Raw genomic sequence first — 15,559 nt, forward strand, 5'->3', positions numbered from 1 at the left:
TAAAAATTAAACTTATGTAATTACAAAAAAAAAAAATCGCAAAAAACTATGTACCTCTTATTTCCCAAACCGCCAGCTACCCAAAAAACAATCGATATAAAAACAATTATTACACAGAACAAACAGAGAAGAGAAAAAGTAATAAAAAAAAACATATAAACAAACATGCTTAAAATTAAAAAACTTAGAAATAAAATTTAACTAATTTTACAAAAAAAAAAAAAAAAGTTTAAGTAAAATTAGAAACACACATTCTTTTATTTTACTTGCTAAATAACAATACGCTTTATGATAAATGTGATGCTATAATAACTATGTTAAGGAGGAATTCATAATCTGTAGCGCACATTTATAAAGAGAGATACAATCTCTGTCTATGGTCGGATTATGACAATGGTGTCGTGCGGTGTTTACAATTTATTCAATAGTCATTGACATACGAAATATCTATTAGTCTGTGATCATTGACATTTGTTAAACATCAATGTCTAATGTCAAATGTCATTTGTCAATCCGAAATTCGAAATAAAAATATATAAATTCGTATTACCTTGCTGAAAATTAATTCTGAAGACACAAACAAAAAGAAAAATGATTATTAACTTTTGAGACAAGCACCACACACATCACAAGTTAAGACATACAAATAACATCTAACAAGTAGAATCGAGGGAAAGATAACGAATACAGAAGATGCTTACTTTGTATATCCTCCTGCCTTGTATTCCCAAAGGATCTTGATCCACCTCGATGATCTTCCTGTTCTGCAGGATCGCCTTGTACTCCGGCCGGATGGTCCGCAGGTCCACGCTCATGAGCAGGGGCGCCGCCAGGATTGCCCAAATCGCGAACTGCGTCTTGCTTTGTTCGTATGATAGACCGAAGTTGCCGATGATTAACTGGGGAAGAGAGTTATTACAGATATTAAATGTCTTGAATACAACAATATTCAAACGAACAACAACAATACAACAACTTCTAGGTAAGCGCATTACAACTTAATTGTAATCAAGCGCAATCCTTTTTTGCATAAAAAAAGATAGACACCGAAACCTAGAAAACTAGAAAGGCCGCCGCTTGGATTTCTTAAAGGAAAGTGCATTTACTTCTACACACTTGAACCCTAAAAACTAAAAAAATATGACTCTTAAAGGTCCGTTACGTAGGTACAATTTTCATTAAATGAAACAGACGGAGTTATTCATATTAATGATTGGCTAGATATTATAAATTTATAATTAATTCAAGTTTTGTGCAAACTGGAATTCATTTACGAGGTATGTTGATATTGGCGTAAAAAATCATGCAGTAAGCTATGCAACGTATAAATCCTTAAAAATCGACCATCGTTTTCTGATCATACAAATCTGGGTCTCTTAGAAAGTAAAAAAATACCAGAAAGTTATTACAGGCGTTAGAACTGATCTCACTTAGCCTAGAACTCCCATGCGTTCCAACGGCCCTCTATGTCGAGACTTCTGTGAGACTCTGATTTGGATTTAGGGGTACCGTTCCCCTATGTTCTCTTAGCTCTCGGGGTGACCCTGGCAGAGCTCTGCGATTCTCGAAATCTGCGAATCCTGGTGTACCATTATACTGTATCTAAACCTCCTTAATAAAGAGGTTAGATACAGCATAAAGGTCCACAATCAGGAAAGTTATAAGTGTATCAAATCTCACCATGTCAGGATCATTCCAGTGTCCGGGTCCGGCGTTGGGCACGATGACGTCCTGGTGGTTTCCGTAGTAGTCTATGATAGACTCGACGGACGCCCACGAGTCTTGAATGTCGTCAAAGTTACGCCACAGGTTGCAGTGTTCGATGATCGATGAGAAGTTCGGCTGGAATCAACATTTTAATTTTATGATTATTAAAAAAATCAACAAGGCACACTTTACTTTTATTTTATTAAATGTAATATATAAAAAATAATCAGTTAACAACGGGGTTTACAAGGTGAAATTGACTTCTATTGTTGACATGTAAGTAACTAACATAGTTATTAGGATAAGTTAGCTTAAGTTCCTTATTGTATTCTTTCTCAATAAAAAAAAAAACTAACATAGGTTAAATAAAATCTCAATAACAAATCAATTGATTCTTTTAAATTTGATGAATCTCATTCATCAATTTCCTTCCAAATTAAATCCGTCAGAAAATCGTCAGAATCGTCTCATATAAATATTAATTTCAGTCGAATGGTCTTATAGCAAAAAGCCTCGACCAGTATCTCAAGAAGCTTTCGCTAAACTGTTGGATCAAGGGTCGGATACAGAAGCCAGTTATTCTTGAGACGGCGCGTATTGTGAGGAGGTTCCTCACTCTGGAACCCTGACCACCGGTTGCTTGGGCACTCAAATGTCCCGCAGGGGGGTTGAATTATTTTATTATTTTGTATTTTATAAACATTGTTAATATTTTATATATTATATTTTATAAATAAATAAATAAGGGATAAAAAATTTATGACAAGTTTTAACCTGGTCCGATCAGCGCTGTTATATTATGTACTAGTAGTCTTTCAAAAGTTCAGTTTACCTGCATGCCAGCGTATATCTGGTAGACCGGCCAGCTGCAGGAGTAGACCATCTGCCGGCCAGTGAGGTTGAGCTGTCGACCAAACTCCGGGTACCCGTGGTCCATGTCTGCAGGCAACGCGTAGCATCCGTCCAGTTTCACATAGTCCACGCCCCATGACTCGAATGTGGCGGCGTCTGTAAAGTGATTTTTTTTGTCAATTTATTGGAATTAACCAACACTTAATTACCACTGACGGCCGCGTGGCGCAGTAGGTAGTGACCCTGCTTTCTGCATCCACGGTCGTGGGTTCGATTCCCACAACTGGAAAATATTTGTGTGATGAGCATGGGTGTTTTCCGGTGTCTGTGTGTATTTATATATTATATAAGTATTTATATGTAGTATATAAATGTATATGAATATTATAATATCAACTATCTTAGTACCCATAACACAAGCTACTCTGTATGCTTACTTTGGGGCTAGATAGTGATGTGTATTGTTTAAGTATATTTATTTTTATTTTATTTATTTAGTTAAACGATAAGAATTAATTTCAACACGCCCGCGACTTCGTCCGCGTGGAATTTAGTTTTTCACAATTCCCTCGGGAGCCATAAATTTTCCCGGGTAAAATCTATTTCCATTCCAAATTTCTGCGAAATTCAGTATTTACGCCATTAAGATGTTCTGTGCTCGTTCGAACAAATAAAGAATGTCGTTTTGATGAGTGGTTGTTGTTACCACGTGTTAATTGTCCTTAAAACCTCGTTTTAAGTATTAATATTTTTCCTCCAATCTTGTTTATATTTCAACTAGCAGACGCCGCGCGGTTTTATCTGCGTTTCCCGTTCCCATAGATATACGGGGATAATATATAGCCTATAGCCTTGCTCGAAAAATGGGGTATCTAACAATGAAAGAATTTTTCAAATCGGACCAGTAGTTCCTGAGATTAGCGCGTTCAAGCAAACAAACAAACAAACCCTTCATCTTCTATATTATAAAGCTGAAGAGTTTGTTTGTTTGTTTGTTTGATTGAACGCGCTAATCTCAGGAACTACTGGCCCGATTTGAAAAATTCTTTCAGTGTTAGATAGCCCATTTATCGAGGAAGGCTATAGGCTATATTTTATCCCCGTACTCCTACGGAAACGGGAACCACGCGGGTGAAACCGCGCGGCGTCAGCTAGTCTTTATATATTTAGTATAGATAACTTAGTCTTTATCTGTCGGAGGACTTTGATATTAGCTTCTTTCTTCTTATTTTTTGTGAACCTTGACTAAATTATTTTTCCTCATCTTATTTCTATTTCAATGTTTTAGTATTTATCTGACAGCGGACTTTAATGTACTAATCCTTACAAATGACTAATACTAAACCTTGATTATTTTAATTTTTTGCGGTTTTACTTTTATTCCAATAATAATTTAGTCTTTATCTGACAATATAGTTCGCGCGGCGAGAGTTTGGCTTTGACCTTCGGATGGAGGGGATTACTGCGCATGGGTACTGTCACGCACACAATACTTTTCCTTTTTTATGTACCAGGTTGGATATTTGAGTGGGTCAAAATTCATGTATAGTGATAATAATGCTAGAAAATAATACGAAGTAGATAAACTTCTTCATTTATTAAAACTATTGATAGTTATTTTACATATTTAAAATGTTTATACAGAGACAGCAATGAAAATTCTAAATAATTGTTTTTAATAAAATTATTTATTCCAAGATACATGTAAAATTGGTACATAAGAACAAAAGAAAACTTAAAATAATTATTAAATACAGTGTGTCCCTGGATAATCTGCAACACCAAAAGGGGGTGAAACTACACCAAAATGTAATTTAAAAAAGTTAACATTAAAAAAAAGTCTTAGCAGCAGTACTATTCAGATTCTGAATCAGTTAACGGTTTAACGCCTTCTATGAAATTACCGCATGGGTCATTGGTGCTGCCGACGTTGCACGAAATTGTGCAACGTCTTTTGCTTGTTGAGGGTCCGGGTTCAGGGCTTCCTCGGTCGCAGTTGTCATCATCATCATCTTCATAACCATCATCAGAATCATCGTCTTCGGAACTATCATCGGCGCGAATTATAAATTGCTCGGTAAGTAAATCAACTACATAGTCACTCTTGGCGTACTCTTCTTCTATATCTTTTACCTTCTTACATATTTTTTCCCATTCCTGGGCACCCATTAAGGATACTTTTTCTTTGATAAGTTTGGTACATTCTTGTAAATTCCATTTAACATTTTTGCTAGCTACATATTGTTTAATAGTAGCCCATGCCATTTCTATGGGGTTGAGGTCTGGATGGTAAGGCGGTAATCTCAATATGCTATGGTTTGCTTCTGCTAAAATTTGATCTATTGAAAAAGTTTTAAATCTTTCTTTATTAGCTTTTATCATGTTGTACAATTGTGGCTTGAGCATTGTTGAATCATATTGTATGCCTTTATTAGTTAGCCAATTTTGCATATCGGCTTTTTTGGTATTGGAGGACGGTGCTAAATCCCATTGTTTATTGTGGTATGAGGCGTTGTCGACAACCACTACAGAATTGGGTGGTAGGTTGGGAATTAATTGTGTCCTAAGCCATTTTTCATAATTCTCGTAATTCATGTTGTCGTGATAGTTCCCTGTTTTGGTGCCGGCTTTAAAAGTTAATAAAGCATTTGGTATAAACCCAGCTTCAGATCCTGCGTGGACTATCACAACTCGTTGTCCTTTAGAAATGGGTTTTTTTAGTCCTTCCGTAGGGCAATCGCTCCAGGCTTTGGTTGTTGAGTGCGATGAATCTACGTAGGATTCATCTGTGTAAACAATGGGTCTTCCTTCTTGTCGATATTTTTTTATTTTTCTTAAATATTCAATGCGTTGTAATCGGATATTCGATGTTTCTATTAGTAATTTACGGTTGTTTTCTGTTTTTTTCCAGCGAAATCCTAACTCCTTTACAATTACACGAAGACTTGTTTCTGACCCTTTAAAGTTTATATCTTCCTCAAGTTTCTTTTTTAGTTTCCCAATGGTGGGAAGTTCATTATTCGTCTTGTGAAAATTGTGTAAACATCTTTTTATAACACCTTGGTCAAAATTATCAATATTGGTAACTGGTTTAGCTCTGGGACGTTTTTTTCCAGGTGTTCTGAAAGTAATTAGCAAATCGGAACTCTTGGCTTGATTTGCGATATTTTTTACAGTGCCAATTGAAGTCTTAGTGGCCTCCGATGTCCGTTTTTGAATCTGAGCTAATTTACTGACTACTCTATTTAATTTAGAAACAGTTTCCGTTTTCATTACCTGCAAAGTCTCTATAGTTTGGTTATTTTCCGACTGACTGAGTAAAGAAGCAACTTCCTCAATCTTACTTCGAATTTGCTTCAATGAATCGATACATTCGTCAGCTTCTTTCTTTAAAAAGCAATTCACGTCATATATCATTTTCCGTGCTTGCCTTTTTAAAACAATTTTTTTTTTTACGCATTTTTAAATCACTTTTTAATATTTAACAAAAAAACTTAAACAAACAAACTCAACAAATAATAACAATCGACAACAATTAACGAAAATAGCAATTCATTTGTGAACGTGATTGTACAACAGGAGTGCGCGGTACGTCGTTTCGGTGCGAGAGGCAGGTAACGACTGGAGCGCCAATCAGAGCACCGCGCACCCGCCCCGCACCCCGCTAATGCCCGTTGATACCCAATTTCTGATTTCTGCGCAATAACGGTCAAAGCCAAACTCTCGCCGCGCGAACAGTACCAATTGAAACCACTGCCAGAATTATTATATTTTGAGAAGTTAGTGATAATATTAAAATTATCAACTACGTAATAAATTCGATAGATTCTAGTAATTCGTAGGTCGTATTTTAAAGGTCAATATCGTATTCATTGTTATCCATATCTAAAATCATTGTCAAAATTCAGGTATTTACCATTAGTGATAATGACGTAATAATAATAACAGACATGGCGAAAACCGGTAGGTTAAATAGTATTTCCTGACTATATGTAAGTATGCAACAATTAATAATTATGTATAAACGGTTAGCGGGAAGCAATTAATACAAGATTGTTTGAAATGTGCAATTATTAACGATTAATAAGATATCGATTTAAACAATGGACTTGAACATTATTATAGGCAGGTGGCCTATCTTTTTGTTTTAATTGTTTATACAATGTATAACCGTGATAGCCCAGTGGATATGACCTCTGCTGATTAAGGAGGGTGTGGGTTCGAATCCGGTCCGGTGCATGCACCTACAATTTTTCAGTAGTGTGCATTTTAAGAAATTAAATATCACGTGTCTCAAACGGTGAAGAAAAACATCGTGAGGAAATCTGCATACCAGAGAATTTTCTTAATTCTCTGCGTGTGTGAAGTCAATGGGCCAGCGTGGTAGACTATTGGCCTAACCCCTCTCATTCTGAGAGGAGACTCGAATTCAGCAGTGAGCTGAATATGGGTTGATAACGACGACAATGTATAAATCGGTTCAAGAACCAACCAACCAACGAAAATAACACTGATCTAAGGAATGTGGTCTTGGGGTCATTGCACGCTTGCTAGCAGACGAGGAGGAATTACTCAAAGCTATTATAATTAGGATAAAGGAAAGAAAACGGGTCAAAAAGAATGAGAGAGGGAAACGAGAAATAAAAATGCATAGCGGTTCCGTTCTGATCAGCAGTTTATGAAGAAAGGCAGACAAAAGGTGGCCTACCTGATGGTAAGTGGACAACTAACGCTTGTAAACAAAGCAGGGCATGCAAGGAACAAGTATTTGCTCAAAGTTTACTTAGTTTAGACGCGGACAGCCTACCTGAGTACCTATGTAGGTTTTGAGACAACATTTAGAGTGCCAGGCCAAAATACATGTATAATATACATGAAGTATGGCCTGGCATTCTAAGGGTTGTTTAAATTTTTATTTATACATTGTATAAATAATACAAAAATCAAAATTTCACGTCCGACTGGGTATGGGTAATTAGGTATCTCTAATACCGATTGTGCTAAAGTAACTTGAATTTTCCTCGGAACTCGGAATATAAATACACTATCTTAAAAATTTTGATTTTTATATAGCCTTACTGTTTAAAGCAAGGCTTTCAAAAATATTAAAGACTCATTTGAGTGTTCCCCTCCACGGAAATCTTTAGTAAAAGGCGAAAGATTTATGCGTTTTGAAGGGAAACCAGAGTTGACAAAAATTTGTTGATAGCCTACTTCATACTTTATGAAACAAATCTCCTTAGCGCAATACGCAAATCGACGTGATTTCTATGGCGCCATCTAGCGCTGGTTTTGTTATTACATACAACTTGAACTAGATGGCGCTGTCTGAAGAGACAATTGACGTATTGGCAAATAGAGAATTATTATTACAGAAATTAGTTACTACTGAGCTAATTACAGTTTTATCAGCTATAATAGATTTTTCATATCAAATAGTTACAAAAAAGCCAATCATAGAACATTTACAGACATTCTTTCTTCCAATAGTTATAGGTTGACCAAGAATATAAAAATCCTGGAATGGGGGCGCCACAAGTAATTTATAGCCATCTGTGGTTATTATGCTTTTGAAAGAATCTAGTTTCTTTTTTTACCGCAACATCGCGTACTTGTATTTTACCTGATCAGTTCTTTAAACTTTTAGTTTATTTTTAATTGATTCTCTTCCGAAAATATTTTTGTCACTCAATTCTGGTATGGTGAAATATGAAAAGGAACACTGTCCATAATAAAGCATCCAAACGTTGATCATTTTCTGCCTCTTTGAGATTACAAAGGTGGAATTTTGAATTTTTACTCCAAAAATACGTTATTCCTAGATAGAATTGTAAGATTAGAATAGAACATGTTTTGAGTACCTATATCACCGTCTTACGCATATTTTACGGTCCGCTACAAGACCATCGGGTCCTATTATATATTGATGTACGATTCAAATAATGAGTCACAACATCGTATTTTATCGTATTTTCGTTTTTGTCATCATCTAACCTAGTTATTTCAACGAAATTACCTTGACTACGAGATTTTACATCTAGTTTGACTTTTTGGTTTTACGGTCTTCTAACACATGATTATTTTAACGAAATGACTTAAATAACGGGATAGTTAATACTATGTATCTATGTAGTTAGTCGGTACGCCGTAGAAGTAAGTAGATGCGAGAGGATTACCAACAAAATCTGTCTATAACTTCTGTCTTCGGTTCGGAAGGCGCAGATTCGAATCCGGTCCGGGGCATGCACCTTCAACTTTTCATTTTAGGATATTAAATATCACGTGTCTCAAACGGTGAAGGAAAAACATCGTAAGAAAACCTGCATAACTGAGAATTTTCTTAATTCTCTACGTGTGTGAAGTCTGCCAATCCTCATTTGGCCAGCGTGGTGGATTATTGGCCTAACCCGTCTCATTCTGAGAGGGGACTCGCGCTTAGCAGTGAGCCGAATATGGGTTGTTACTTGTTAATGATGATGATGATGACCTCAGACTAATTAGATAAAGACCTGCCTCGCAAGACATTATTTTTCTGTCAACGTATATGATCAACGATCTTATGCGATTATAAACACTGTCTCTAAAGAATCGATGTTTCATAGTTTAAAATCGTGTCCGTCGGTAAAAAACCTCCGTAAAAATACCTTTTTATGTAGTTATATGGTGTAAAAAACGAACAAAAACTGCTAGTTTAGTTTAAAATATGTATGAAATCTAAGCTAGTTTTCCTTAGAAAATGGCAGAAAATTTTGTTCGTGAATTTGGGTGCGATACAAGTCCTTATGTATTTAGTCTGAGATGATGACATACTAATTATTACAAACAGGCAGGCTTGTAAAATATTGTAACGTAAGTAAGCCTTTTTACAGAATCATTTACCAATTGACCTTTTGACCAATATAATGGACATTTTGCAAAGTCAACATTTTTATTTCCTTTTTGGCAAATAGTTTTTTAGTCATGTAATGTAGAAAGTAACATGAAATAAGTGTAATCAAAGCCACTTTTGCAGTAGCGTATGTGTAATTAGATTAGGAAATTGTATTCGGCTTGCGTGTGATTTTTACATAATATGCATCATTAAATATAATTTTATAGTTTCGTATACGTATTTTATGTTTGCTAATAACTAGAACGTTTATCTGTATCAGTGAAAGAGTAACCTTAATATAAATATAGTAGTAGCTATAAGTGTGTTTACACAGTATTTAGTTTAATATATCTATACCATATGCTGCGGGCATTTCTTTATAATTAGTTTATTTTTTACATGAAACTCTTCCTCAATAACAGGCTGTATGGTCAACGATCTTTGCCTGTCCCCGAATTTAGTTGGGGATAAATAAAAAAAAACGAAATAATTTGTATGAGGTATTCCCTCCCTATGGAGGGAAGCAGCATTTTCCACCCAATACTCACATCAAGACTTACTTTCCGGGTATGAGAATTGAAAAAAAAAGAGTAAAGTTTGTGGTGTTGTAGGGGTAATCTCTGGATCTACTAAACTGATTTTGAAAATTCTTTTACTACTAGAAAGCCTATATATAGAAATGTTATTTGTTAGTGTCATAGGTTTGTATGTCATAGACGCCCCTTGGTGTCACCCGCTTAGTTCCCGAGAGAATATCACACTAATATTATAAAGGAGAAAGTTTGTGTGTGTGTAGGTGTGAAAGCGTGTAAGAATGTTTGTTCCTCTTTTACGCTGCGGCTACGATTTACTGAAGCGATTTGACTGAAATTTGGATAAAATGGAAAAATCCATGGTTCCCGTGGGATTTGTGAAAACCTGAATTCCACGCGGACGAAGTCGCGGGCGTCCGCTAGTTATAATTTTTTTTTATATTTTTTACAAGTTAGCCCTTGACTACAATCTCACCTGATGGTAAGTGATGATGCAATCTAAGATGGAATCGGGCTAACTTGTTAGGAGGAGGATGAAATCCACACCCCTTTCGGTTTCTACACGACGTCGTACCGGAACTAGCCACGGTCAAAGCTTCCCAGCCAGACCTAGACCAATTAAGAAAACCTCAATCGGTCCAGCCGGGGATCGAACCCAGGACCTCCTCTTGTAAGTCCACTGCGCATACCACTGCGCCACGGAGGAGTGTAAAAACATTATCATCATCGTCAGCAGTCCAGTAGTGGATGCATAATGCATCCACTACTGGACATGGGCCTCTTTTAAGCCCAACTGTTGAGTTTCTTGCCGGTATCTTCTCAGCAGAACCTGCCTTCCGAACCGGTGGTAGAATCTTTACAAATAGTCAACTGACGTGTCAAAAGTGCTTGTAAACTGAGCCTACTTGAAATAAATGAATTTTGAATTTTGAATTAAGTAGCTCCAGCTTACTCTATCTTTGGCTTTTTGCATCCAATAGATCCCACCTTCCGGAGGTCGTCGTTCCACCTGGGGAGCGCCCTACACTCTGCCCAATCTCTAACCTCTTTCAAACGGCTGGTGAACATGCACTTTTTTCCTCCCTGATCTTTTAATAAGTTACTCCAAATTACGCTTGTATGTGTATGTTTTATTTATTAATTATTTTTGAATTATTTTGTTTATTTATTTTTCTTTGTGTCTTCCCTTAGATGCCGTCTTGTTTTTATGTTTTACAGGTTTTCATGTATGTATGTGTGTATGTATGTATGTATGTATATATGTATTTCTTTCTATGTATGTATGATGTAGTTAAGTATAGTCTGTTTGTATTATTATTATGTATTATTGCTTAATATTTATGTATTTAAATTACTTAATTTTTTGTGTGCGTATACCCGAATCGGTGCTTACGTTTTTTTTTTTTCTCTTCCATAGTGGTTGTCTGGAAGAGATCGCTCTTTAGCGATAAGACCGCCATTTGTACATTAGTTTCTAAGTGTTATTATAAGTTATTGTTTATTTTTGTTTTTAATGTACAATAAAGTATATTTCTTCTTCTTCTTCTCTGCTTACCAAGATGTGGTCTCCACTCAAGAACCTTAAAGAGAATATTAGTTAGTATAGAATATATTTATTTATTACCTCCAGCTAGATGACCCACTACCCCGGGATATCCTGCGCAGGTGAAGTTGCCGTAGTCCTCGTATATGCCGAACTTCAGACCCTTGCTGTGGACCTGGAAGTAAACATTCAATTATGATAATTTACTAAAAATTACTTTAGGCAGCATGAACATTTGAACAAACTCATGACTAAACACCCCGTATGAGTTCGAAACTAGGCCATAATATTACAAAGAAAATCGCTAGAGTAGGTTACCTATCTGGTTTTCTATATTAGCATTAGGGAAACACTTTTTTTTATATTAATTGATTATGAAACACGGCTAAAACTCACGTGATATTAGGTCGGAGTATGCCCGACTAGTTTCGAACCCATACGGGGCCCTTAGTAATGAGCTGGTTCTTGCATCGCGGCACGATCCAAACTGATTTTTTTAACTATACATAAATACTTTGGAGCGTATGTGCCTACTTATAAATACCTAGAATTTTTGATCTTTACTTTCTAAGTGCGGAAATATTATGTAGGTATGTTATCTGAAAAGAAAATCGTGAAAAATTGAGTTTTTTTTTTATTCTTTACCAGTTAGCCCTTGACAACAATCTCACCTGATGGCACTGATGGTAAGAAATGATGCAGTCTAAAGATAGAAGCGGGCTAACTTGTAAGGTGGAGTGTCTTCTGTTACCTAATTATACCTAATAATTAAATGTCTTAAGTAGGTATTATACCTACTTAGATACTTCATATTTATATTTATTTAACCTTTAAACGCATGTAGAGCCACGGTATAAGCCTGTTACAATAAATATCGATTGGTTATATTAATTTTACTAAGATGACTCACATCTCAAACTAGATGTAGATAAGTATAAAAACTTCAATCATTAAAGGCAGACGAAAATTTACTTGTAAAATAGGGTTGTACATTTTACATCAGCTATTTACTCTACAATTTAATAAATTCATGAAAATTTTAAATCATGTGATTTTTATTTTTTAAACTCCTGCTTCTCATATAATTTTATTATAACTCTTCTATAACAATACCTCCAAAACAGTTTTTGATCATTTTAACATTATAAACTGTTCTTTACAAACACTCAAACTTTAAAATTGTTTGTAAACTAGGTCATATCACATTATGTAAACAATTGGACATTGTATTCAAGTAAGTTATTTGTTTGTAACGCTTTACTTATACTAAAAAAAACATAAAAAAAATACCTATCGTGGCACTAAATAGGCGTCTGTAAATAATATAAATACCACGTAATTATTTTACATTTTAATTAATCAGAATTAATAACTACATAATAAATTAAACACGACAGTATCTTAATTATTAATCTCAAATATATCAAATATCCCATGAAGTCGACAACCCTAGGCTAGATTATCTTTGGCTAATCGGTTTCGCGGTTGTGAAACGTAAAAAATAGATTAATAATCGTGATTCTTACATAGTATGAGACCATTATAATACTATAATACAATACAAATGATTATAGAGAGATAATATTATAATTATAAGTCATTCACTTCTAGCCAAGGTTACGAAGTATTTACTTAACTAACTATTGCGAAAATAGTTATAGATATAGACAGCTGAATGGCTTTTCTGTGTAGTTTTTTTTTCTGGAAAACGCATAATACAGCCTCAATAGCTCAACGGTAAGAGCGGTTGGACTCATCACCGAGGGGTGGTGGTTCGATCCCCGCCCTGTTGGTTTATCGTCGTACCCACACCCATTCCAACACAGTCTTTCCCGACTAGTGGGAGGGGAATGGGAATATTAGTTTTTTTTTTTATTGAGATAGAATACAATATGGAACTTAAGCTAACTTATCCTAATAACTATACAAATCATGCCCACGTGGAATGGTGGCAAGAATACTGGCTGCATTTCCGCGCTGGACAGCCAGGCTGATCCTTTGCGCAAAAAATGAGCCAGCCCTTCTGTCACCAGTCGAGGCAACTAGCCGCGGTGAAATTATTCGATAAATTTTTTTGGCACTGCGACTCCGTGGCCCAAGTATCTCCACGGCAAAAGATAAAGTAAAGTGGGTAAAAATTTTACTAGTAGGTATTTAAAACGGGATAATTTTAATATTTAATAATCTACGCCGCCGGCCTTTTTTGACGGCCTCCGTGGCGCAGTGGTATGCCCGGTGGATTTAATGACGGAGGTCCTGGGTTCGATCCCCGGCTGGGCCGATTGAGGTTTTCCTAATTGGTCCAGGTCTAGCTGGTGGGAAGCTTCGGCCGTGGCTAGTTACCACCCTACCGACAAAGACGTACCGCCAAGCGATTTAGCGTTCCGGTACGATGTCGTGTAGAAACCGAAAGGAGTGTGGATTTTCATCCTCCTCCTAACAATTTAGTCCGCTTCCATCTTAGATTACATCATCACTTACCATCAGGTGAGATTGTAGTCAAGAGCTAACTTGTAATAAACTACGTAATAAACTACGTAATAAATAAACTACGTACTCCAAATAAAAAAAAAACTAACTTACCTATCAAATTACTAAAACAATTGATTTAATCTTCCAAATAAGTACCGCCGAAGGTCATGATTGGGTTTATTTATGTTGCTAAATACACTTAAAATTCGTTAAATGCTTTTAAAGTAACCACACACGGTCCTATATACCCACATGCCGGCAGCGCTGCTGGTATTACGTATAGTGAAACTCATCGTGTCTTGATCGCAATGCTTGACGGCTCGACTTGAAGCAATAATCGCGACTAGTGTTGCCAAGTGTCCAGATAAAGCCGGACATAGTTAGGTTTTTCTTTTCCGTTTCCAGCCAAAATAAACGGTGTCCGGCTTGTCCGGCTTTTGTTAGGCTTAACATTTAACAAACAAGCGAACGTCAAGTGTATGTGAGAACAAAATTTACGGTAATAATCATAAATGCTTGATTTTACTTTAAAAAAATTGTCGTATCTATTAATACTGATGGACACAAAATCCTCAATAATATAGGCTATCCGGCCTTTTTACCCAAATGCCAGGCCAAACTAACTGGACTGTCCGGCTTTTAATTTCGGCGACCTGGCATTTGGCAACCCCAATCGCGAACAACACCCTATCAGTTATACCGGACGTCATGCCGGCAGCGCTGAAGGCATGTTTGTATATCGGACCGTGGGTGGCTAGCATTACAGAGTCTCAAACTCAATTATTATTGATGACCAAAAAAGCATAGAAACAAAGAATCGAAACGAATGTATTGTTATAGCCCAACTTAACCCGAGTCACGTAAAAAATTAAACAATAGTCCATTTTCCTATCATACCATACAAAGATATAAAAAGTGGTTGAATAAACTGTTGTATTGGACTTTGGATAATTAAAACAGCCGCTATTTCCTACAGTAACTTTTTTTATAACCATTACGTATAGCAGAACAACCGCTTGCAGAACTATCAAAAATATGCGTCTAACGCCACGTCCACGCATCGTACGTATCGGACGCATTGCATCAAATGGATATTATTTGTATAGAAAGTCATACAAATGCGTCCGCTGATCCGCATAGAATCGGGACGCATCAAACGGATTTTATCTAGCGTAAAGTCTTTTCTCAGCAGAACCTGCCTTCCGAACTCATGGTTAGAGTCTTTACAAATAGTCAAATGTGACGTTTCAAAACTGATGCTTGTGAACTAAGCCTACTTAAAATGATTTAATTTTGATTTTGACTTTCAATGGGGACGGTATAGGTGCGGAAACTTTGTACGATTGTATGAAGTCTGGCAGTTCAAAGAACGCACTCTCAAAGGAGCCGCCTCCGTGGCGCAGTGTTATGCGCGGTGGATTTACAAGACGGAGGTCCTGGGTTCGATCTCCGGCTGGGCAGATTGAGGTTTTCTTAATTGGTCCAGGTCTGGCTGGTACGACAAAGACGTACCGCCAAGCGATTTAGCGTTCCGGTACGATGTCGTGTAGAAACCGAAAGGAGTATGGATTTTCATCCTCC

At 36.3% G+C, this 15,559-nt stretch overlaps 1 protein-coding gene and 1 non-coding gene across 3 annotated transcripts in view; both read right to left on the reverse strand.

Moving 5' to 3' along the window:
- The window catches only part of LOC112054114 (alpha-N-acetylgalactosaminidase), a 109,198-nt gene that overhangs the window by 6,447 nt on the left and 87,192 nt on the right, over positions 1-15,559 (reverse strand). For both annotated transcript variants that reach the window (XM_024093777.2, XM_052888761.1), the window contains exons 4-7: positions 11,588-11,681; positions 2,540-2,715; positions 1,681-1,842; positions 702-899 (exon numbers count right to left, since the gene is read on the reverse strand). In XM_024093777.2, coding sequence (XP_023949545.2) covers positions 702-899; positions 1,681-1,842; positions 2,540-2,715; positions 11,588-11,681 — 630 coding nt within the window. The remainder of the gene's footprint in view (positions 1-701; positions 900-1,680; positions 1,843-2,539; positions 2,716-11,587; positions 11,682-15,559) is intronic.
- Positions 7,631-7,750, reverse strand: LOC112044300 (U5 spliceosomal RNA). Its single transcript, XR_002886742.2, has one exon. It is a non-coding gene; the product is annotated as a U5 spliceosomal RNA (small nuclear RNA).

The sequence above is a fragment of the Bicyclus anynana genome, chromosome 23, assembly GCF_947172395.1.
Source record: "Bicyclus anynana chromosome 23, ilBicAnyn1.1, whole genome shotgun sequence".
Classification (NCBI taxonomy): Eukaryota; Metazoa; Arthropoda; class Insecta; order Lepidoptera; family Nymphalidae; genus Bicyclus; species Bicyclus anynana.